This window comes from Spermophilus citellus (assembly GCF_964194105.1).
Source record: "Spermophilus citellus genome assembly, chromosome: 12".
Lineage (NCBI taxonomy): Eukaryota > Metazoa > Chordata > Mammalia > Rodentia > Sciuridae > Spermophilus > Spermophilus citellus.
This window is the reverse complement of record NC_138198.1, coordinates 116800065-116826395: the sequence shown is the minus strand read 5'-3', so window position 1 is coordinate 116826395 and position 26331 is coordinate 116800065. Positions and strand designations below refer to the sequence as shown.

At 42.3% G+C, this 26331-nt stretch overlaps 1 protein-coding gene across 1 annotated transcript in view; it reads left to right on the top strand.

The window, feature by feature from the left end:
* Positions 1-24513, top strand: part of RNF152 (ring finger protein 152) — a 65323-nt gene extending 40810 nt beyond the window's left edge. Inside the window, exon 2 of the mRNA XM_081263660.1 lies at positions 23462-24513. Within this exon, the coding sequence (XP_081119786.1) occupies positions 23593-24204 (612 nt within the window). The 5' untranslated portion in view covers positions 23462-23592 and the 3' untranslated portion in view covers positions 24205-24513. The remainder of the gene's footprint in view (positions 1-23461) is intronic.
* The last annotated feature ends 1818 nt before the right edge of the window (positions 24514-26331 follow it).

The following is a 26331-nucleotide window of genomic DNA, read 5'->3' as shown; positions in this document are numbered from 1 at the left end:
AACAGTACCCACCCCCTCCCCCCAAAAAAAACCCACCAGAGCCCGTGAAGCTTTTTCTATCAGATCAAATAAATGGATCGTTTCCTCTTGCCATGGTGAAAGATGGTGATGGGTTGTCACTTTGTCCATTTCCCAGCATTCAGTTGCTCATAACTCCTTTCAGATTAGTTGCACAAGATTTTGTAGAAGTTAGCTGATGATTGGACTATGACTTTCACCCAAATTATGAGCCTCATTTGTACTTTGCAGAGTTTTAAACTTTGTGCCTTTTGGATACCTAGGTCCTTACTATTGGGCTCCCCTCTTTATTATTTATTATTACCTGCTTTTATTTATTGTGGTAAAATGCACATCATAAGTTATCAAGTTGCCACTTTTAAGTGTATAGTTCTTTGGTGTTAAATGTACTCAACATACAAAACCATCATTGCCACCCAGCCCCAGAACTCTTGTCTTGCAGAACTTGAACTCTATGCCTGCTAATACTCCATTATTCCCACCTCCCCTCAGCCCCTGGCAACCACCATTCTGCCTTGTGTGTGTATGTGTGTGTGTGTGTGTGTGTGTGTGTGTGTGTGTGTGTTACTGAGGATCAAAGTCTCATGAGCATGCTAGGCAAATGCTCTACCTCTGAGCTACATCCCCAGCCTATGAGTTTGGCTAGACTAACTACCTCATGTCAGTGTGTTGTGCAGTCTTTGTCTTTTTGTGGCTGGCTTATTAGAGTAATGACCTCGAAATTCATGCATGTTGTGACATATATCAGGGTTTCCTTCCTTTTTAAGGCTGGGTACTTCATTGTAGAGACAGACCACATTTTGCTTATCCATTCATCTGTCTGTGATGTTTTATTCCCACGTTTTGGTATTACAAATAATACTGCCACAGACATAGGTGTTTCAGTGTCTCTTCAAGATCCTGCTTTCGATTCTTCTGGTATCAGAAGAGGAATGGCTGGATCACCTGGGAATTCTATTTCTAACCTGTCAAACTGCTGTGCTGCTTCCCACAGCAGCTGCTTCTATAGGTTTTCAAACAGCCCCAACAATCCCGACTGAAGGATGTGGATATGGAATTAGGTGAGGCTTGAGTTGGGAAACCTGTAAAAACAGCTAGACACACACCATCGACTTGAGTCATTTCCAGTGAGAGCTGGCTTTCCTGTAGAGTGTGCACGACTTGAAAAGAACATAGTTTTCCAGTCGCCCAGCAAACCCACACGGAGCCGTCTAACATCCTTCCCATGGAGGAGGCTTGCCTGGCACCCGGCCAGGTCTGAGCTTGAAAATGCAGGACCATCCGGAGGAAAACCGTGTGAGCCCTTCACCCTGCAGTCGGCCAAGGTCAAGGGGGCAGCCACCCCATCACAAAGCAGGAAGAGATTGGGCGAAGCGCACCCAGGAAGGTGCCTGGTGGCCAAGCTTCTGACCTTTCACCGTGATGGAAGAAAGAGGCCAGAGAGAGGGCGCCTCAGAGTGTGGGCCCTGATTCTGGTAAAAACAAGTCTCCAGCGCAACAAGGCCCTTGTAACTGGCTTGAGTGTGACGGCTGCCCAGGCTTGCTAAGCAGTGACAGCAGCCTCCAGAAGAGAAATGGGCCCCTGGGAACAGGAAAGAATGTTCTGCCTTTTCGTCTGGTTTGCGGTCAGCTGTCAATTAATAGAACTGTGCTATGAGTTAGAAAACGAGGCCACAAAGGGTCTTTCAGGAAATGTTTATAATGTGGAATTATTCTAACCCTCATTGTGTTGGCCAGAAAATGGAACAATGGCTTGTTCATAACAAATTGTTCAGTAGGAAAAAATGTACTAAGTGGATTTTCTGGCTAAGAAAATAGCAAGGCGAGTATGATAAACTTGTGGTAAAAATAAATGTGAACCTTTAAAAGCACAATTGAGTTTAGTTTTATGATTGCTATTGTATTCCTTTTGCTAGATTTATTTTTATTTTGCTCTGCTGGGAATCAAACCCAAGGCCTCACATATGCTAGGCAAATGTTCCACCACTGAGCTACCCGCACTGCTCCTTGTGCTAGCTGTAAAGTGGTAACTGTTAGTATATTATTACTGTAGCCTGAGGTCTTCCAAACCTCCCATCCTGTTTTTATAAAGTTTTATTGGGATACAAACGTGTCCATTTGTTGATACATTATCTATAGCTGCTTTCCACTGTAGTGGCAGAGTTGAATCATAGGAACGGACTGGTCCACAAACCCTAAAATATTACCACCTGTGCCTATATAGAAACTTGTATTGAGAGTCACTGGCCCATCAAGGTGTGGGGAACACTGGCTGGGCCACTTCTTCATGTAGGGCTGCATGAACAGGCTTCAATGACTGGTCTCCAGGAAATCGTTTACACACTTCTGTCTATACATAAATGTTTACTTTTTTGATATGTTTCCAACCCCTTGGAGGAAGAAGGGCTTTATTCTTTATCACTTTCTCAGCATGGTTTGTAACTCCAAAAAGTTTTAAATCACTAGGCTAGAACAGGGGGGTCTTTGGTCAGAACAGATTCCTGTTCGAAAGGATGGTCACAAAGATCTCACTGCTTGACACCAGAAATAGACCTGGCGCATGCTCATTTATTTATTATCCCTAAATAAAACATACAGATTTGCAGCACAGTACAGCAGTGGAATATGTCATTTTGTAACTATTATTAATGGATAAGGGACCGTTTCATGGATATTGGTTTCTTGGGCCTTAATAGCTAGTGTCATATCACACTGCAGGTCTGAAGATATTTATTACATGCCTCTCCCACTTTGGAAAAATGAAAGTTCTGATGTCCAAAATTTTAGGCCTCTGTAGTGACTTTTTGGGTACCTACTAGAAATCACTGCTAGTTAGCCTGACAGTGTTATTAAACATCCATCATGCATGGAACCCTGTAGAAATTTCTACAAAGCAGAAGATAGACTCTGCAATGGGCTGAGCCTGACTTTGGATCACCCTTCCTAGGAGTGGCTGTTTCATGTACCCCGTGGTCTTTCTCTCCCCATACCAATCTTGTAGTAGATAAAACCAAAAGATTCCTATTATAGACAGCAACTTCTGGAGATGGCAAGTTGGGCAGAGCAGTCAAGGGAGGAAGAACAGTGGTGCTTTGAGAAAACTGCTTTCAGAGGTAGAAAACAAAAAAGAAGCTCATGCAGGACTAATTGAGGAGAATGGACTTTGGAATCAAAATGTCACACACACTCACACAGACACCCATCTGTGCCTCTACCTACAAAGGTGCGTGTCACTTTGCTGCACTATGGGTTAGAGATAGTAGAAAGTTGTTGCTGTTAAAAATGTGAATCCTTTTTGGGGCTGCCTTCAATGGGAGGAGTCTCCTCTGGAACAAACAGATCCCAGGGGTGCTAGCCCTGCACCATGCTGGTTCTGGGAGTTGGGGGTGAAGATTTACAAGAGGAAGGACTAACCCTCAAGATGCCTGGTACCCATTGACTCTGAAAGTCCACCTATGAAGTCACAAATTATAAGCAAACACACAGTTAGATGGAATTTGGAGCTTTCAGATCAGAGCTTGAGTCTGGAAGAGGAAGAGGACCTCTGAGAGACAGGATACCACTTTCCCTATTCCCTGTTCTGTGGTCACAGGTCCTTGAGGTCCTGGGTTGTGAAGACAAGCAGAGCAGGTTCCTAGGGGATTTTACTGATGTTTAGGCTTGCCTGCTTCATGAGAGCAAATCTTTGGACATTGTCTTAATCTGCTTGGGCTGCTATAACAAAATGGCAGAGACTAGATGGCTTATAAACAAAATTTTATTTCTCATGGTTCTGGAGGCTGGGAACTCTATTAACAAAGCACTGACAGATTCAGTATCTGGTGGAGGCCTGTTACCTGGTTTGTAGATAGCATCTTCTCGTTGTGTCATCACATGGGGGAAAGGGTGAACAATCTCCCCTGGGATTTATTATTATTATTATTATTATTATTATTGTACTGATCTCATTCATGAGAGCTAGTCCCCATTCCTGAAGGCTGATCCCTCATGACACCTCCCAAATCACCTCCCAAAGGCCTCCTCTCCTAATGCTGTCACTTTGGGATGAGATTTCAACATATGAATTTGGGGTGGATACAAGCACCCTGACCACAGTAGACATTCCAGAGGAGCTCAGGGGTTACGTGTATTTCTTAGCCGTGTTCCCTGCAGGCCTAGGAGCCGTGAGACCCAATGGCTCTGAGCACTTTTATTACCCATATCTTGCTATTCAAATGACATTTTTCATTAAAAAAGAGCCAGGACTCCTTGGAGAAATAACTGGTTCTGGGCTTGGAAAAGGGGAAGCACAAGATGAGCCTGAAATCTTTTTTCTTTGTGCCATAAGGTAATAAAGTGCTCAAAGAATGACAAGGACAGATGTGTCAGAGGGGCACAGGGGCCAGCTTGCAGGTGTTACTTAGGCAAACGTGGCTCTCGTAGCATCAAAGCAAATATGAACGTAATAGGTTGGAAGAATGTGACATTGTGAGTCTATGCCACTAGAAAGAAATAAGAAAGAAATAAGAAGGCTCTTCTTATAAACAAATGCCAGCTATTAAATGTAGAAAAAGAGATACTTTAAAAAATCATTTAAAATTTTTTGTTATATATCACAGCAGAGTGCATTACAATTCATATTACACATACAGAGCACAGTTTTTTATATCTATGGTTGTACACAAAGTAGAGTCACACCATTTGTGTCTTCATACACATACTAGGGTAATGATGTCCATCTTATTCCACTGTCTTTCCTACCCCCATGCCCCCTCCCTTCCCTTCCCTCCCCTTTTCCTATCTAGAGTTTATCTAATCCTTCCCCCCACCATCACATTATGAATAAGCATCCTTAAATCAGAGGAAACATTGGGCATTTGGTTTTTTGGGGATTGGCTAACTTCACTTATATAAAAAAATCATTTTTCTATCACCATAGTTGTAATAATTCAGGGAAGAAGTTTGAGAGTATTAAAAGGAGTGGATGAAAGTTTGAGCAATAGGATATTTATGTTTATACAACTTAGGGTGTTACTCCACGAAATACTCAATGAATACAAAGAAGGGGAGAAATCGGGGAGACACTTGTGTCATATTTAATGTAATGTAGCCATTTGCTGGAGTGGGCAGTGGGGGGTGACTACAGCATCACTTCTGTAATCCCCACCAAACAAAATGTAACTCAAATCTGTTCATGGACGAACTCAAATTGAGAGATGCTCTATGAAATAACTGGTCATTTTGAACTGTCAAGGTTATGAGAGTCAAGGATTTGAAGATGGTATATAAAATGTGACAGGTAAATGCGCCACGGACTATTATTAACTCATGCATGATTGGAAGGACCACTGTTGAAATTTGGATGGGGACTGTGGTAGTATGCCAAGGTTGATTTCCTGATCTTAATGATTGGACTGCAGTTATGTAGAAATACTTAGAGCTTACAAGGGTGAATGAGACCTTGGGTCTGCAGCTTACTAACAAATGGTTCTGTGTTGTTTATTTTGAAACAAAGTGATATCGATGGGTAGTCATTATGCTTCTTGAAGTGGAAGATGATGGCAGAGTTCATCTGGGATTGCAGGAGTATGAGGAAGATGTGAGTAATTGTCAGTCCCTGATATCCTTAGCAGAGGTGCAGTTTCCAGTAGACCAGGATGAGAGAACAGAGAGGAAGTGGTCACTTCAGGGTGAAGGAGCCTCAGTCCACCAAAGGAGGGAGTGAGTGGGAGTCAAGAAGTTCAAGTTGCTGGGCTAAGACTTGATAGGTCAGAATGTGGAGGCAAATACTGGGTCTTGAGTGGGCTTTGTACTGCAAATGTGTGTCCATCTGTGTGAGCTGCCCTTTGGGGACTCTCCAGTGCCATTGTGGTAAATGGCAGCTCTTTTGTCTCTTCCTAGTCATGAATTTTAGTTTCATCTGGGGACACTCTATGGCTATCTGTGGATATGTTGGGCAGGGGAGGGCAGGGGCTTTGGAAGGATTTTCACACCATATGAGCATTCTAGAGGGAGGCTGCTTTAAACTCTACTGAGGGCTATTTCATTTCATCTCAATTTTCTGAGATTGGTTTCAGCTAATGCCCGTGCAAAATCTGGCTGACCCCAAGTATAGGTCCAAAATGTGAAAATGAATTACTTCTCTTTGGTTATGGTTTGGTTTGGTCTTCAGTTATGAGACTGATCCTTAAAGTCTTTAGCTGTTGCTGTTGGGGTCCCTTGAACATGCCAATGCAAATGAAAATCCACAAGAGGAGCCTGAAGTCGAATTATAGGACCATTTATGTTTCCAATCAACTTAATTCACTAAGGACATGCATGCCTAGCACGTGCTTAGATACTGCGGCTCACAAAGGTAGAGAACATGTGTTTCCTGCTCCAGAGAGAAATAGTCTGGGCATGAGAGACATATAAATGAACCAGTCATTAGGACACAGCTTGGAATCATTTTAATAGGGGCCAACAAAGGGCTGAGGAAATGGTGTGTGTGAGCAGGTGCGGGGTCTCTAACTGTGCAGAGTGGGAGGGAAGCCTTTGGGACAAACAGAGTATGTGTTTCTTCAAGGAAAGGGAACAAAGGTAAGCAGCCAGCCCCAGAGGGGACACTGGAGTCAGGGACAGGCGTGGGAGTTGGTAACTCTCAGAGCCAGGTCCCCAAGGACCTTGTGTGCCTATCCCTCAAAGTTTGGAGGGCAGAGTGCATTTGGATGTCATAGGCCAGGACCCCTGCTAGGCACCATGCTTGTGCAAAATAGAAAATGAATCACGAAGCACTGAGTCAGGGACCTTCATGTTTGTGGGTCCTCACACATTGCCGAAAGGGCTGTAGGATTTTCTGGAAGCTGGAGAAGCTTGCTAATCCTGAATGGAGGCTTTCTCCCACCTAGAATCTTGGAAATAGGGAATAACTGAGCAGGTGGAATGGAGATCTGTATGAAGACGTGTTATGTGGAGATGCAGATGAGTCTGTAGTACACTTGTTCAACTTTGAAAAACTTCAAATCTCTAGAATAAAGTAGAAAGACAGACACAGTTTTCACATATTTGTCTGTTTGCAGATGTCATGACCCTTCACCTTAGAATACCTTTAGCCTGTGTCCTGAGAACAGGGACATTCCTCTGCATAAACACAACACTACTATCACATCAAGAAATTCACCCTGGATGAGTGTGATACAGTGGTTCCAATTTAAATTCAATACAACTGTGTTCTATCTCACTTTCCCTCATTTTAATATTTTTTATTTCCTCCTGCCACAGTGAGAAAACCTTGTTCCCTGACAACATCAATATAAAACTGCTTGTTTTAGCATATAATATATATAAAATTAATTTAGAAGTACTGTAGTAGCATTGGTACCAATACCAAGAACAAAGCAAGCAAAATTCAAGTTGCTTTGCAGTTTTTATTGTTATTTAAGAAAAATGTATCCCCTGAAGGGTGTGCAGAGTTCTTAGGTTAAGAATTACTTGAATGTGGTTCTTAGTCAAATTGAGGTCAGTGACTTGTTTCTACTTGTATTTCATTTTAGAGTTTTATTTTCTTCATCCTTTTTGACTTATTATTTTCTGATATGTAAAACATTTATGTGGCTCTAAAGCCATAATTGCATGACAGGTGTACTGAGAGCTAATTCCTTCCCTTCCTCTGCATGTCCATGTACCCCATATTGTGGTCATAGTGTTTTTGTCTCTTTATCTGCTTATTATAATCCAGCTTCAGGGATAGATGACATTTTGGAAATGCATAGTCTCTTTGGCCCTGAGCTCTGGAAATGTTTCCCATCAGCAAAAGAGAAACAGACAGACAAGGCGGACAGCCCTCAGGGTCAGTTATGTTAGCTCTAGAACTACTTCCTCAGGAAACCGTGGTGTGTGTGTGTGTGTGTGTGTGTCTGTGTTCCTGTGGTCTCATTGATATTCCTTCAGACCAAGAAACAGGAGATGTGACATTTAGAATGCCCATTGGAAGGATGAAGTTCTTGGTGATGCTGGAATTGGGTTTGTAGCCTGGCAGTGGGACACTGAATCCCCTTGGATTTGAATTTCTTTGTGGCTGTGCTGTCTCCTCCCACCTCCGCATGTAGGTTAAATTTGACCTTGTTTCAAGTTACTCCATAACTTGAGAGCATTGGAGATTATTTTTGAAATACACTCGCTGTCTCAATAAACCAATTTAAGCTGATTCTTGTGACCTACATAAGCTAATGGTTTAGGAGAAATCGGTTCCTACTTAAATCTGTATTTGTTGTCTTACTCCTGTTATTGCAACATTTCCATGAAAGCTGTCAGAAGGTGTGTAAGGTAAGGAGATAATTCTTTGTTGGTAAAAGTCAGTGAGTTTTAGTAGAAGCCAAAGAATTAGGAACCACAAGAAGCCTAAAGCACAGTGGCTTTATGGGTGCTCCCCGTATCTCCTGCTCTGTCAAGTGTCTGAATTAGGCAGATGTGGGTTTACCATGACCACGCACTGGCAAGGCTTACGGCAGTGCCTCCTTGGGGACGAGAGGTCATGATATGCTGAGTGGCAAAATGTATCATCACCAATCATAACTTGGTGATTGAAAACGTCTGGCAAGGTCTAGTAGAGGTGGGTTCTAAATAGAGTGGCTTCTAAAATCCCATCAGTTTTATTTGTTAGCCTACAAAAACTCTATTTTAATCATTTTCTATTTAGAAGATACATGGTGATTAAGTCAGGCTATCAACCCAAAGGCAGAATCTGGGTAATTTAAAAAATATACATTAACTGTAAGATACATTTTGCAACTATTCTGAGAAAGGTAAATTATGGAATTTTTTTTTCATAAAGAAAATGAAAGTTGAAGTGCTACAGTAAGTTTTTGGTATATTAAATAGGATTAATTTGAAAGAATGTGCATGGCAATTTGGGTAATAACTCTGTTACTGAATTGGAGAGCAGTCTTTACCAAATAAGATCAGTTAACGGGTATGGTGGCACACACCTGTAATCCCAGCTATTTAAGAGCCTGAGGCAGGAGAATTGCAGGTCCAAGGGTAGCCTGGGCAACTTTGTGAGACCCTGTTCAAACTTGGAAAAATTTAAAAAAGGACTGGGGATGTATGTAGCTCACGGGTATAGATTGCCTAGCATGTTCTTGACCCTGGGCTCAATCCCCAGTACTGAAAAACAACAGTAAATCAAACACAAAGAAGGACTTATCAGTTGCTTTAATTAAAACTACTAGCTTAGCACAAATAAATATTCTGTAGTATAAAAACCTATTTTATATTTTAGTTAAATAGTACGTACATACTTGTGTACTTAGGAAATATCTCCATATTTGGAATAATAACATGGAATTTTCTACTTGTACAAACCCAAAATGTTTAAGAAGGAATTGACCCTAACAACAACAAAAAGTCCTTTTATATTGATAGAAATTATGAAGTGTTGATTGTTGCTGATTGAGATGTTTGACTCTTGAGTACAAATAAGATGTGAATACTGTACTCCCCCTAACATTGAATACAGTTGACATGAGGAAGAGTTACAGTGATTCTATAATAAAACCAATTTAAGGCTTAGGAATTGTCTCTTAATTGGATTTTACATGGCTTGTATACATGTTTATAGAGCATGACACAGAGCCTATACCCCCCCCACACACACCACATTGAGAATATTTATACTCTAAAAAGTTTACATAATTAAATTGTTTTGGAAATAAATTATTTATTTGATGAGCTCTTAAGCTTTATGGTTTAGTAGGACATTTTTAAGTAGAGGTTGTTTACATGTAAAATTTTTGAATAAAATGAATCACTGCTTTCTATCAGAGAAATTGCATTTTCTACAGTGTTGTCTGTTTTATTCAAGTGTCAGTAGTAACAGCACATGGTGAGCATTGTGCCTGAGTTGATTTATATTTTCCTACATGCGTGATTCATAGTCTCTTTCTCTGCCATCACTTTTTCTAGAAATTATGAAAATATTCATTTCTTTTAACTCCCTATAAATGATGCAGTGATACTAGTTTCCCAATAGCTGTCTTAATCTCACAGAGAACTTAAAACTTTGGTATTTAGAAAATTTCAAGATTTGACCAGGTGTGGTGGCACATGTCTAGAATCCCAATGTCTTGGGAGGCTGAGGCAGGAGGATCATGAGTTCAAAGCCAGCTTCACCAAAAGCAAGGTATTAAGCAACTTAGTGAGACCTGTCTAAATAAAATACAGAATAGGACTAGAGATGTGGCTCAGTGGTCAAGTGCCCCTGAGTTCAATCCCCGATACTCCCCGAGCCCCCAAAAAGAAAATTTCAAGATTTGGAGCATATTGGCCATCTCCATCATCCCTTTCTGCATTCTTTTCCCCTCAGAGCTCTGCCTCTCAAAAACCTTCCTTCACTAGGTGAGATGGCACACACCTGTAATCCCAGCTACTCAGGAGACCGAGACTGGAGGATCTCAAGTTCAAGTTCAAGGCCAGCTAGAGCAACTCATAAGAAAGGGTGTCTGATATGATATGTCAAGAGCTTTGTAATGTTTTGAATAACTAATAAGAAAAAAAAAAGAAAAATAAATAATAAAACATTCTCAGATCAAAAAAATAAAAAGGGTGTCTGAGGCTGTGGTAGAGTGCCCCTAGGTTCAGCCCCCAGTACAGTGTGCATGTGTGTGAGCGTGTATGTGCATGCATTCTCTCTCTCTCTCTCTCTCTCTCACACACACACACACACACACACACACACACGGCTACTTGTCTCAATGAGAAAATCTGGGATCTTATTAAAGAAACTTTATTCACTGATATTTGTTACAGTAGAGCAGAAAGCCTTTATTCGGGACCTGGCAATTGGGTCTTGCACTTGGAGAGAGAGATTAGGCTTAATGGGCATGTGGGGATTGACAGCCAAGGAGCAGGTGGGGGTCAGTGAATTCAAGAGAGGAAACATCCAGGGTAAGGAGGATACTGGCTAAACTCACCTAACTAGATTCTTGCTAAAGTCAGGCCAGGGTGATCAGACCTTACCTCAAGGGTGACAGAGGATGAGGAACCTCCTCAGATATTGAGGATGGTCAAATATCATATCAAAGGTGGGGTATTCCTTTTTAAGAAAACACAATAAGTATAGACAAATTTTATGTCAATTAAAAATGTAGGGGCTGGGGTTGTGGCTCAGCAGTAGAGCACTCTCCTTGCATGTGTGAGGCGCTGGGTTCAATCCTCAGCACCACGTAAAAATTAAAAAAAAAAACATTGTGTCCAACTATAAAAACTAAAAAAAAATTTTAAAAATTAAAAAAGAGATTATCTTTACACTCCTTCTGAATAATAGAAAAACAAAGTTGTAAAGTTCAAGATTAATGTACCAATATCAGTTGTATTTTTATATACTTAGACTAAATAAAATGAAATCAGTAAAGCATTTCATTCACTGTAGCATAAAAGAGAATAACTTACTTGTACAAGATTTATACACTGAAAACCACAAAATAGTGAATGAAATTTTAAAAGACCCAAGTAAATGGAAAAAGTTCTCTGTGCTCATAAATTGGAATATAGAATATTGCTAAGACAGCACTAACAGCGGGTGGGGGATTCTTGCTATACTGACTTAGCCGAGTTCTTTATTAAAAGTGGATATTACAAGGAACTACACAGATGGACTGAGGAGAAAATTCAAAAGCCTGCCTAAGGTTTGGCCAAGCAAAGAATCCTTCTCCATTCCACCTTCACTCTTCTCTATTTCTACCCAGTTTCCAAGCCCTCTTGATTGTTCTTCCCCCTTCCTCCCTCTCCATTCCTTTATTCCAGCCTTACCCACCTCTCCCCTTCCTTCTCCCTTCTGCCAGAGGAGCTTTAGAAAAATAACCTACAATTAAATATTACTGAGTTGTCAAAAAGGAGGGAAATTTCAATATATGTTCCAACATGAGCAGACCCTAAGGACATGCTTCGTGAAATAAGTCACACAAGTATTTGATAGAAATTAAAGGACAAACAGCATATAATTTTACTTTTATGAGGTATCTAGAATTCTCAGTTCATAGGAACAAAGGCAAAGATTAGCAAGGGTGGGGGCAGTGAAAAGGGGGACTTAATGTTGAATGACTACAGGGTTGTCATTTGTTTGGGTTGAAAAAAATTCTGGAAATAGTGATGAGGATAACACATTGAGTTTGCTTAATGCCACTGAATTGTACACTTCAAACTGGTTGATGATGATGATGATGATGATGATGATGGTCTCCCCTCTGAAGTCTTCATAAGCCCTATTGCTCATGGGATGAAATCCAAACTCTGAAGTAGGAGGTTGGGGTAGGGGGCTATCTGTTCTCCCCCATTCCTGGGATTCCCACTTCTCCCCCCCAAATGAGAACTTAGGCCTCTGGCCCCCTCTCCTGCAGCCTCTCCCTTTCTCAGCCTCCCTTCATGGGGTGGGAAAGAGGAGGGTAAGGGCGATGCTTTGGGTGGCATCCCTCCTGCTCTGTCTTGTCCTCTCCCTTCCTGTCTCTCAATCTCTCTGCCCTCCTTTGGGCCTTGTTTTGGTCCCTGCTCCTGATGGCATCTAGTGACCTCTCCCATCCCAGCCTGCAGGGAAGGCTGCTGTATCCTTGGGACCAGAATGGGAAGGACAAGTGCCCTTTGGGCCTTGGGGCTGGCCCTGTTGTCCAGTCCTGCTTTTAAGCAGTATGGCCAGGGTCAGACCTTGACCCTGTCTCTTCCTGTGTCTGCTTCTGCAGGGGCTGTGCTGAGTTGACTGGTTAGGGCTGCTCCGCCCTGCTGTGCAGACCAGCCTCCTCATCCCGCCTCATCTGCTGTCCCTGGGCTTCCCCCATGTTGACACAGGGCAGTCTTAGCCACCCTTTTAAAGAGCCATGCGAGTCACTTACGGGAGGTCACAGGCTTTGCACTGCCTCACCTTGGGCTCTGCCTTTTCCTCTGTGGAGTCTCTTTGGAGCTAACCAGCAGCTCGTTCCATGGAAAGCCTTTCTTGGTTTCCCCAATCACACCTCGTTCACCTGCCGCTCCTGCCTGAAGCCCAGTCACTCTGTGCTGTGGTTGTCCCTGTGTCTGGCCTGGTTGCCCGTATTCCCAACTGGACTTAGCAAGGCAGGGCCCCATCTTTTCCTCTTTATATCCCCTAGACCTAGAAGGGTATACATATTTGAATGAATTTATTAATCATATTGTAGTATAAGCTATAAGTTATTTGTTACTCTAGGTTTTCTCTGGGAAACATGTATGTGAACTTGACTGTTTCCAAAAACGTGGTGCTAGGACACCTAAGAAGTACACAAGAATATTACCATTTTCCCCTAAGCCAATCCTATGGGTTGGTTTTAAATATAAAAAATGCAAAGGTGGAACAGACAAGTGGCCATGAGGGGCAGGGGGCAGGGCAGGAAGGGTGGGTGGACTAGCCAGGGCCCAGGGAATGTTTTGGGATGGTGGAAAATCTTGACTGGTGTAGGGTTATCCAGGTGAGTATTTGTCAAAACTCGTTGAACTCTATACTTAAAATATGTATTTTTTATTGTTGATAAACTTTGTCAGGGTTGACTTAAATTTCATTTATGAAAGCAAAAAGAGAAAATCTTTTGGATTTATTGTCAGGAAAGATGAATTAATGGTGGATGGCATTTGTTTGCACCACTGTTCAATATCTAGTTTTGAGGTTTGTACTTTTTTCTTTCCTTCTTACTTTGCCTAAATGGAAAATCAACTCTCATTGAGTTACTGCAGCTGGAAGTAAGAAAAAGCAGAAGTAATGAGCGAACTGACAGCTGACTCCCCGAGGTGCTTAATTTTAGTACTGATGCCTTTAGGAATTCTTTGCAACTTCAGTGTGAGTCTTAACTCGTGCGATGAATCACCGATATTGAGGGTAGGTAAGGAGATTGCAGCAATAAACACTCTCCACTCAAAGAAAATAATCTTAAGAATGGCTTTTGAATAGGCTTATTTAAAGAGATATCTGTAAAACCTACCAGGTGTTTAATTTGTCATTCTTTTCGACTGTTTAATATAGAATGTTCTTTGGTTAACATGAAGGAAAACACACACACACACACACACAATTAATGGGTGAAAGTAAATGAGTCTCAACAATTAAGTGGATGGGTTTTGCTTTTTGTGTGGGGGAGGAGTGTTTTGTTTTATTTTTGAAGTAATGGGGATTGAATCCAGGGCCTTGCATATACTTGGTAAGTGCTCTGCCATTGAGCTACATCCATAGCCTATTATTATTATTTTTTTTTATTTTATCTTGAGACAGGGTCTCACTAAATTGCCCACAGTGGGCTCCAACTTGTAACCATCCTGCTGCAGCCTCTGAGTCAGTGGGATCACAGGCATGGGCACTGCACCTGGCTGTTTTTTAATTGAACTGAGACTTTCCCTCCCTGCATCTCCATCTACCTTAGGGTACCTCAAATGAGTGGAGCTCTACTTGTCATAAATCAGACATGTTCTTTAGCACTTTGAAGGAGTGCTCAATGTGTTGGGGAGTTTACACATTGTCCCATTGGGTTATTCTGTGGTAGTCAGCTTTTTGTTGTTATGACAAAATATCTGAGAAATTCAACTTAGAGGAGGGGAGATTGATTTTGCTCGTGGTTTCAGTCCTAGTCACTTGACCCCTTTGCTGTGGGCCTGTGGTGAGGCAGAACACCATGGTGGAGGGGGTGGGACACAGCAAAGCTAGTTCCTTCATGAGGGCAGGGAAATTACAAGAAAGGGCAGGAAAAGACTGGGGACAAGATATAGTCCTCAAGAGCATGCCCCCCAGGTCCTACTTCCTCCAACTTGTTCCACCTCCTATAGTTTCCATCACTTCCCAATAATCCATTTAGCTGTGAATTCCTCAGTGGATTAACCCCCCATGAGGTCAGTCCTCATAATCCAATTGCTTCCCCAAGTCCCCACCTCTGAACATGGCTCTATTGGCAATGAAGCCTTTAACGCACGAGCTTTCAGGGACTGTCCATGTCATGGAGTTCTCCAGAGATGCAGATACAGATACATGAGAGGTAAGTTATTAGGGAAGTGGCTCTGGAGATTATGGTCACTGAGATGGTAAAGGTGGACCCACATAAGATACTGCTGTGTAGAGCTGAGATGAACCTGGACGAATCTAGATTTGTTCAGCTACATTATGGTTGCAGAGTACCAAAACTGCAAAGAGACCAGGAATGTGTCCACCTGTGGAGGAATTTGTCATGTCTTTGTGAAATTCCATCACATGGGGAGTTGCCTTTTAATCTGAAGCTATCATAATGACTTTTCTTTTTTTTTTTCTTTTTTTAAACTATATTATTTTTTTTAAAAGAGAGAGAAAGACACACACACACACACACACACAGAGAGAGAGAGAGAGAGAGAGAGAGAGAGAGAGAGAGAGAGAATTTTAATATTTATTTTTAAGTTTTCGGCGGACACAACATCTTTGTTTGTATGTGGTGCTGAGGATCGAACCCGGGCCGCACGCAGGCCAGGTGAGCGCGCTACTGCTTGAGCCACATCCCCAGCCCTCATAATGACTTTTCTATTATTCCCCATTTTGTTCAAATTTGCATTTCTAAATATGAAGTTTGCAATTGTGTCTGTTTTCTCACTAATGGTATTAGTTTTTGCTGTTGGTGGGTATGGTGGTTGATTTTAGGTGTCAACTTGACTGGGTTAAGGAATATGTAGAAATTTGGTAAGCATTATTTTAGGTGTGTCTCTGAAGGCATTTCCAGAAGAGGATAGCAGGAGTCTGTAGAGAAGTAGGGCAGCCTGCCCTCAGTGAAGCGGGTATCATCCTTTCGGCCAGTAGCCCAGATAGAACGCAGGCAGGTGAATTGTTCCCACCCCCTCCCCTCCCACTCTCCGGCTCTGGAACACACTCTTCTCCAGCCTAACTCATCAGAAGTCCAGGCTCCCTGGCCTTTGGACCGTAGGACTTACATCACCAACAACCTGGGTTCTCAGGCCCTAGGACTTACATTGAGCCATGCCACCAGCATCCCAGGGTTTCTAGCCTGCAGGTGGCCTGTCGTGGGACTTCTCAGCCACCAGAATGTCATGAACCAATTCCCCTAATAACTTCCCTCTCATATATCTGTCCACATATCCTATTGGTACTGTCTCTGGAAGACTCAATACAGTGGGACAGGAGAATGATGGTCATTCTTTGTTCTTTGCTCAACTGTCTTTCCTATTTTCTGGAAACGGTCTCTTAAAAAATGTTGCATTTGTAAAGTTATAATGTTGCATCTTGTAAGCTTTGTTATCTCCAAAATAGAATGCAAGATAATTATGAGAATTCTCTGGGTTTTGTAGTTTGTCACGAAACTCAGGTAACTATTGATAGAATGAATTGATTTGGGGGTAGATATGTCCAGAGTAATATACTGAATCTAAGGAACAGGGGAAGGATGAGTGGGAAATGATGTTTGTTCTAGGATCTGTTTTTGTAAACATAGTTCTATTGGAATTGCAGGGAGGAAAGAAAAAAGTTCTTATACAGTCTTAGGTTTAGTGTCTTTGTGAATTAAAGTGATTAAAAAAAACCCAGATTATACAAGAAAATGTTTATTTAGGCATGCAACATGTGCTCAGTCATGAGAAACTCAAAGGGTTGTCTGGGACAGGGGAATTAAATACCTAGTTTAGTAGGGAAAAGGAAAGAGAGAAAAGGCTTGTATGGGAGGACATAGATATATTTAGGAAAGACAGATGGGTTTCTAGGTGCACAAATGAGAGATAAGCGTGTGTGTGATAATGTATGGCTGTGCTGTCTTCTTCCTGGGCATGAAACTCCCCCAGAGGGATTTATAGCATGTTTACCCTTTATCTGTCTCCTGGGGGTAGACTTGCCCTGCAGTGGGAATTTATGGCAGCCTGATTTCTCAGAAGTTTCAGCTGTTAGTCAGACAAGGGAAACTCCAACAAGGCTTCTTTCCACATCTATTGACTCTAAAGTGCCTTCAGCTTAAACTTCACCCCAATTCTGAGTTCTGAGCGACTCTGCAGAACACAGCCAGCCCTTCTGGTCCCTGGACATCACCTGTGACTTGCTTTCTCATTTTGGCACAGTTGAGTATGCATGCTCCTTGGCTTACAGTGGGCTATGTCTCAATAAACCCACCATGAGATGAAAACACCTTTCACACACCTAACCTTCTGAACATTGGAACTTATAGCACAGCATGCTAGCATATTGATTGTTGTTTCCATTTTTTCTGGAATTTATAGTTGGATAAAAAATTAGGAGTTGGGAATGCCAACCACATGGATGGTTTACTTTATACAAGTATAAATTTACATACAGGAAGTTTGTGGCCTTTGGAGGTCCCCGTATCCTCTCATGAAGAGTAGGGGCCACCAAGGTGGGCAGCAGAGAGAGGCTTGCCCCAGGAGGTCTTGCAGCCCTTGTCATGGACTTAACCTCCATCGATGGCTTAACGTGCATCCCAGGACTTGGGGTGTCCTCACACCTTGCCTTGACATGTACCCCAAACACCTGCATTCTTGGGTCTGTGGGCTCAGAGCAGCCTTGCAACCTGGAGTAATGCTGATCACATCAGCAGTGATGCTGACCAAATAGAGGAGATGCCAGTGTTTTGACTCTCCAGTGGCTCTGGAGTAGAAAGAACAGTGGGCCAGCTTGTGGCTCCTTGGGGTCCAGGGTCCTTTCTGGTTCTGACAAGCAGTGACAGTTCTTTGCATAGCGGTTCTGGCCAGTCCCTTCATGTGACCACTGTATACACGTGATCAGTTGAAGGAGAGTCTCTGTTCAGGGCTTTGCCTACCCTTCCCTCTTTCCTGTGGATCTTTTGATAGAGTTCTTCCCTTCAGGATGTATGTCCAGGCTGATTGAGGGCAGGGACTCTGGTTTGCCACAGCATCCCCACTGTCTTGACTAATGCTTGGCACATGGTGGGTTCCCAGTAAATATTTGTGTCCCTACCTCTACGTGTTTTACCTTAGTAGGTGTCCGAACATCGACCATCCACCATTGGTAAGACTTGAGATTTTTGCATTCCATCTTTTTGGCTTTCTGGTGTGCTTGGCTTGTCTGTCACTCCAACTCCGCTCAGGATTCTAGCAGTCAGGGTGCTGGCTATTTTTCATTTGCTCTGTCTGAGGCATCTTTTATCATTCCCTCTCTCCGGGGAACCTCGGATCCTTTGACAGTCTTTTATAGCTCTTCCTTACTTCATGACCGTCAGCAACTTTTTCTTGGCCATGGCTGGATGACAGAGCAAGTGAAGATAAAGCAGTGTGACTGGTGGCTACCAGAGTGACCTTGGCCTCCTGCATGAGCCCAGTGCCACTGAATATCTTTGGAAGGAAGAGTGGGACCATCCATATCTGGTAACAAGTTTGGGTGATAGGGCCATCTTGCTTGATCCAGGAAGGGCATCGATTAGACATGACATCGCTTTTATTGTTTCTGAAAATCAAAGCTGTGACTGTTTCTGTGAGTTAGCTCTAGCTAGATGCATTCATTAAACCAAAGACATAAAGGAGGAAGTTTCTAATGCAAACTGGCTCCCATTTAAATGGTTTAGATGTGCAATCTCCAGCTCATGTAGACACACATGCTTGCAAGGTCATTAATAGAAAATATTGTAAATTATCCATCAGGTGTAAGAAGCATAGAACAAGCAGTCAAGCAGTGCTGTCATGCAGTTGGAAACCTGGCAGTGTATCATGCGGTATTTTTACTAGAAGGTACTTTATGGGAGACCATCTAATCCAGACTCAGTTTGCTTATGGTAACCTATCTATTTGAGAGTTATTCTTATCTCCTGTTTCTAATAATATTGGTTGTTCAACAAACAAACCCGGTGGTTATCATCACTTATTGCAATACTGAAATGTAGCTAAAATTCCTAAAACTGTCTCAATTCCAATATACTTTGATTTTCAATATGCAACATCAAACTTGTGTCAAATATATTCATCTTTTGCTAACTTTAGTGAAATATGCCTAAAGCTGAGTAAGGAACATCTCTCTGGTGACTGTGGCTGCTTGGTAGGTAGGTTTCTCAGCGAAGATTTGGCAGGCACCATGGTGTGCCCTTTGGCACAATGCCCTTGGCTCTGTGGCACCTACAGGCAGGGATGGTCACCAGGCTGGGCCAGGTCTTTGGTTGTGTGCTGAGTCCCTGAAGTGACCTTGTCATTGTAGCTGGTCTCTTGCTTTCTTCCTGTTCAACCACTTACTTTCTTCCTGTTCAACAGTTTACTCTCTGTCCTACCTGCCTGCTCTTCTACCAAGGGCACACAACTTCCTCATTTGTTAGCATCCAAGACATTTAAATGACTCTTTTCACTTTCCATATTTTTGGCTTCATCAAATACAGCAATCCAGAATGCTCACAGGAGGAAACAGTACAAAGACTGGAGCTTGGGCCAGTGGGATTCTCGGTTGTGATTTGTCGGCATCCAGGCACCCACTGCCTGGCTCCATTAAAGCAAGGACAGCAGTTGCACCAAGTTTGCAATGCACAGACGTGACAGTTGTGTTCAGAAGGACTGCTCTCGCTACCAGAGAACCTGAAGTCGGTGACACACCTGTCACCAAGCCATCTTCATTCTTGCCACTTATTGGAGTGTAACTCAGTGGTCTTACCAGCTGACATACCAGATGAAATGGAATTATAGTTGTTTTGTTTAATGATACTTCAAATATTTATATTTTCTTTAAGAATTAAGCAGTGGCCTATATCAACAAGTCACCCTATTTCAATAGAAAAAGAAAAGCAAGTGCTGAGTATAGTCTCTTAACTTTGAACACAACCTTTAAGTTTAAGGTTCTTGCGTAGACCATCAGATGGAACAATCCAATGTCACCAGATGGAATCGATATCAGATCATGCTACGGCTCCACGAGTAGGCCTCATAATTAATCCCATGGTTAAGGAATATAGGAAGATTCTTAAGAGTACAAGCAGAATAAGCCTATTTGGATTGTTTCTTTCATCACCTTTTTATCTGTAGACTCCTAAGTCTGCACTTCTGAAAGCAACTGGTACCATAAAAATTCATTGTTGGAGACCTTTGCTATTTTACCACCCACTAAATTCACAGAAGCACTTTACCACACCCACACTTTATAAAGATGCATATAGTTTTATAGATCAGAAAAAGAAATTTCATTTTATAAAAACATGTTGATGTTGTAAAGTGGCCAAAGCACCAAATAGCCATGATCCCAAAACAATGGCAGCACACACACCCTTCAGCTCACCCACGGGCTGTGTAATTGATAATATTTGTGTAACTAAATAGTGTTTTATGAAGATGTTTGGAAATAAGTTCTACCTTGTAAGCTGTAACTTTTTTTTTTTTTTTTTTTGAAATGCCCTTCCTTAGCCACTGTTCCTCAGTTTTTGGGACTATTTTTCCCTTTGATCTTTCCTTTAGGGTCTTTTGAAAAATAAATCGAAGTGACATTTAAAACTTGTTCCAGTTGTTCCAGTATTTTGGCCTATACATCTACATTCTATCAAAGTACTCTTTCCTTTTAAAATTTAATGAGTATTTTATTTGAATATCCCATTTTGCTCTTGGGGAAAAGCGACACCAAACACGGGTTCCTAAGGCAGTCTCCAGGAGGGGCTTATGTCTAACACACTTGACAAAGAACTCTGGATTTCTTCCCCGGCCTTGGTGGCCTTGTTTCCACTCCCCTCCTTCAGTTGTTGACTTGCGTCTTTCGAGGCTGTGATGAAAGAGGAGAAAGAGTGATTCATCATTTCCTTCAGGCCATAGCCTCATAAATTTTCTTCTCTTTACCTAACTAATCATCATCACTACTAATTATGCTCCAGAAAATAAACTGGAATGCAATTCAGGCTGCTTAATATAGAACACATCAGTGTATAAATCAGAGGCTGCTGTCAAAGTGGCTTTATGTGGCCGAACACCGAAAATAGGAACTGTGTTTCCCATTCTACTTTTGTGTTCAGGCTGCACCATAAGGCCTAGAACCTACTGGGATAGAGTTGGAAATTGAGTAGTAGAATCTAATTTTAAATGAGCTTAACACAAATTAAGTGAACATTACTTTGAGGGTAAATTCATGAATAAAATTACACATTGGTTTTGTTGATGGTGTGGCAGGTCTTGGAGCAGAGCCAAGAGGAACACTTGCCTTCCTCCTCTGAGCTGTTCAAAACGGCAGCTCTTACATGACCAGGAATCACCTCTGGGCAAAGCACACAGCCCACTGTGCAAATGGTAGGTGAAGTCACTTGACCTTCAGCCATGATTCCATCATCCCTGGTTGGCCAGTGAGGAAGCAGGTTCGGATGAGTGGGGTGACTTACGTTGGTGCCAGAGTTAGGATTTGCCAGAGACCAAAGCCCTCCAGTTTTGTTGTTTCTTCCTCCATAGTTCAAAGTGATCAATTCTTCTCCACATACCCATTTCCCATCTCATCTGTGATGTTATGGCCGGATCCCCGTCGGTAGTAGACTTTAACACTAAGGAGAGATAAGAGCAAGGTTAACAGCATTTTAGTGGGTATAAAGTTAGAGGTATCCTATCCACACATGGGATCTCTACTTCCATTTGCATTTCCTACTGCAGCCATCCTACACATCCTCCTTCCTAAGCTCTCTGCGCAGATTTCCTCTTGCACCTGTGGCTAAAGGTCACCCTGCTGGACTGCAAAGACCAGACCAGACCAGGCCATTCAGCTTTGAGCACCTTCTCTTGCCTCCTCTGCCCCTCTTTGCCTCAGTTCCTCTATTTTAAAAGATTTAAAAAAGTGTTCATTGATTCTGCTCCCTCCTTGCATGATCTGATTCTTTCAGTGACACCATGATCCTGTCAAGACTGTACCTCAACTTATTCCCCCGTGTCCTTAACAGCAGTGCACTGCCTGACCCCTCCTAAGCCTCTTCTCACTTTCCACCTCCTCATCCTACTAACCTCTAACACAGAGTAGCCTCTGCCTTGAACGGATTGTTCTCCTATTCTTTATCTTTCTGGTGTTTTCCCATTGCCCACTATAAACTCCCAAATCTTGGGCCTGGCCTTTGAGTCTGGCTGTGGTCCCCAGTCTATGGGGAGAGGTATAGACATACCTGATTAGCTTATTCACCTTTCCCTGTAAGGTCTGCTATTTGGCTGGGTCTAGGGAAGACTATACATAGGCTCTCTGAGAACTTTCTTTCAAAGGCATCTGTCAAAGATGGAAGAGCTAAAGCTATAAAACTCTTAGAGAACATCTGTAAGTGATTCTCAGATTAGAAAATATCCCCTAGCCAATGTCACACCTAGAAAAGAGAAATAATTTTATAATTGCTGACATTCTTTCCTTTGCTCATGCTGATTTCTTAACCTGAAAATAGCCTGTCTTTGATTTTACATGACTGACTCTTATCTATAATCCAGGTTTTCCACTCAGACATCCCTGATTCCTCCAATTCCTCCAGCTCTTTTATAGCACCATGTTGTTTTGTTTTGGGCAGTACTGGGTGTTCTATCACTGAGCTACATTCCATGTATTCTATCCCTTTTTATTTTATATTGTGAGACAAGGTCTTGCTAAGTTGCCCAGGCTGGCCTTGAACTTGCAATTCTCCAGCCTCAACTTCCCAACTAGCTGGATAGTATTGCTTTTAGGGGCTAGGGGTGTAGCCAAATAGTAGATCACTGGCTTAGCATGCATAAGGCCCTAAATTTGACCCTCAGCACTGCTTTAAAAAGAAAAAGAAAAAAAAGCATTGGCTTTTAATCATGTTTCTTGGTGCAGGCCTAAACACCTACATTAGAAGAATTGATTGGAAAATATCAGTGCTACTTTGGAATTAGAGTGCCTTTGTGACCTCCACTGCCTTCAGGGTCACTGCTGCCCTAGTTCTGTTGTTTTGTGTTTTGTTCTCTTTTTGTGTCTTAAAACCAATTGATCTTATCTCTGGAAAAGATGAAAATGAAAAAGTGCATTTTTGTGCTTCAGCCCTTGGCGTCATTTTAATTACCTGCGTGAAAGAAACAGTCCTCCCTAGGTAAGCTAGCTAGGTTTGCGGAGCACTTAGATTTGTGAAGTTACCTGACTGGCAGTTAATACTTACAGCAGGGTAAGTAGAAGCAGAAAAAGAAGGTTGGAGGATCTAAACAAAGAAGTTTACTTCTAGAAAATGCTATCAACACACCAGAAGCTAGAGTTTCTCCAATGTCATTTAGAATGACCCACGCTGTGCTGAAATGCACAAAATGGAAAAACAGATTCCTCCTTTGTGAAATAAGAGTGCATGGTCTACACCTGTCCAAGGTGCATTTCTTTGGGAATGGGTGTACTTGTTGTGACTTGCTGCCTGAGAGCATTCCATCACCTTCCACTGAGCACTACAGGAATCCTATGGTCTCACCTGTGGGGACATTTTATGCGTTTGACCCAGGATCAAGACCTCAGGGCTGTGGTGTAAATCTTCTAACTCTATGGACAACTTATTGAATGAATTAATTCGTTTGCATTGTTTATCTCCCTCAGAAATGAACACGCCCATGAATGCTAGATGCCTGTGAGCTCCCTCGGCGGCACTGGAAAGGCAGAGTGGAGGCCTCCGAGTACCGGCTCCTTGCCCTTGGTCTTGGCGCTGCCCCTGCTGCTCACGGTCCGCCATGGAGACGCTGTCCCAGGATTCGCTGCTGGAATGTCAGATCTGCTTCAACTACTACAGCCCCCGGCGGAGGCCCAAGCTGCTGGATTGCAAACACACCTGCTGTTCGGTGTGCCTCCAGCAGATGAGGACGAGCCAGAAGGACGTGAGGTGCCCCTGGTGCCGCGGCATCACCAAGCTGCCCCCTGGCTTCTCCGTGTCGCAGCTGCCCGATGACCCCGAGGTCCTGGCCGTCATCGCCATTCCGCACACCTCCGAGCACACTCCGGTCTTCATCAAACTTCCTAGCAATGGGTGCTACATGCTGCCCTTGCCCATCTCCAAGGAGCGCACACTGCTGCCCGGAGACATGGGCTGCCGCCTGCTCCCCGGGAGCCAGCAGAAGTCCGTCACGGTGGTGACCATCCCTGCGGAACAGCAGCCGCTGCAAGGCGGGGCTCCGCAGGAGGCAGTGGCCGAGGAGCCGGACAGGCGGGGCGTGGTGAAAAGCTCCACCTGGTCGGGCGTGTGCACTGTCATCTTGGTGGCCTGTGTCTTGGTCTTCCTCCTGGGCATCGTGCTCCACAACATGTCTTGCATTTCTAAGCGCTTCACTGTGATATCCTGTGGCTGAGGCGGGGTGCAGGGAAGGCTCTTGTGGGTGCCAACTTAGGGGTTGAGTACGTGTTGGTGATGGGATCCCAGCGAGATGATGGGGGGCGACACTGACCATTTGGTGCTGAGCGCTGGCCTCTGGGTTGCCACTTGATTCACCTGAAGACAGATGCCAAGGGAGGAAGGTGAGGTCTTTACAAGATGCCAGGTGAATTGTTCTGAGTGTGGATGGCAACGGCTTTGAAGATGATTGCATGCATCCTCATAATCATGAACTAAATGGGCTGTGACTTATGAGTTTTCAAGATCATGTTATGAGATAGACATACTCTACTTAGACCTTAAACCCTACATGTGCATACCATGTGATCTCTAAATGCGGTAGATGAAAATAAAGATGCTGTGTATACAAGTAGAATTAAACCTTGAATCCATGTAAAAAATAATTCAGTGAAGACATACACTGCAGGCTTCTTTGCTTTTTTTTTTTTTAATGGAACCCAGTCTTCATTTAGTTGCTAAGATTTATATATATATATATATATATATATATATATATATATATATATATATAATGGAACCCCAAATCAAAATAAGTGAAATGGACAGTCGTGTTTTTTTTTGGAGAAAATATTTGAACAAGTGTCTCCAGTGTGTTGTGTTTTGTCAGGTACCTTCATTTTTCTTCACTGGTGATTAGAGCTTGCTACGTGTTTATTAAGCTGGAAGCCCGACAGGGAAGCAATAAACCAAGAAATAATGAGAAATGCCTAATCCCGCAGGAAACCCGTATGCCAGTTTTTCTCAAGCCATCTCACAAAATAAGAATTTAAAATGTAAATATTGTGTACTTGTGTGTATACATGTGTGTGTGTGATTTGATTTACCTCAGGCTTTTGAGTCTTTTCAGAAGAACCCCAGGATTAAGACCTCGTGGGCATGAAGAAGTCAAGTATCTGAAACGGTGGGCACCTCGATCCTCCCAATGAGACGTCCCCTATGCGACACCCCAGTACTCACCCCTCTGCTCTGTGTTTAAGTCCTGTATTTTTTAAGGCACAAATGGAGAGTAATGAAAGTTTGACTTTTCTCCTAGTTCTGGAGTATTATAAAAGCCACACTTGTTGTTAGCAATGGCAAAACTGATGGGCATTTCAAAAGGCAGTCCACAATTATTTTTTTGAAAGATGCTGTTCCTTGAGCATTAGACCTTTTTGAATTCCAGTTTCCTCTTGTTGGTGTAAGCAAGAAAATCTTCTGTATTTCAAAATATGTTTTTATTGAGAGAAATGGCAAGGAAGACTTACTATTCACATTCCTAATGTAAGTGTTCTTAAATGTGTAATGGCTTATAAATGTTCTAAAAGAAAGAACTGCTGGATTAAATAATAAATTCTCATCTCTGGGTTTGTGTGCATGTAGAAATAGCTGTAAACATTATAGTTCTCTTGTAATTCCTTTTATGGAATTCAGGAAGCAAGTGGTGGTATGTGTCAAGAACTCCACTCAAATATATGTTTTTAGGTATAAATGACTCCCAGAAAATGATGGGAAGGGTAGGGGTGGGGAGAAATAGGGACAGAAAAGCAATGACTGGTTCCAAAAAGGAAGGCTAGAAAGTAGCCCTGTAAGATCAAGACAACTTTATTTATTTATATGCTAACTATTATCTTCAAGCAGCACAAAATATGCATACTAAAGTGATGGAGTTCATGTGAAATAAAACAAAAATTTATAACTAGAATACAAAGCTAACACCTAATTGGCATGAGAATTCAATATAAAAATAGGAACTCTGGTCTTTTCAGATCTTTCAAATTTGTCATAAGACCTTTAGAAAATGTATTTGAAAGCTCAAACTAGAAATTAGGTTAAAATGCCATTTTATTGTACAAGCTATTGGGCATTATACAACAAATAATCTAGGATTTATTTTGTATTAATAATTTAGGTATCATATTAGCTGAATACTATCCTCTATTACATAACATAAAATACTGTTGGGTTAGTGTCAATTTCTCAAACTCCCAGGCTGCTGTAATGCATGTCTGACCTAATTTCTATTTCTCTTGGAGGAAAAAAAAATGACAGAAATGTTGCGTTTAAAATGCTGCATTTAAAATGGACTTTACCTTTGTAATTTTAA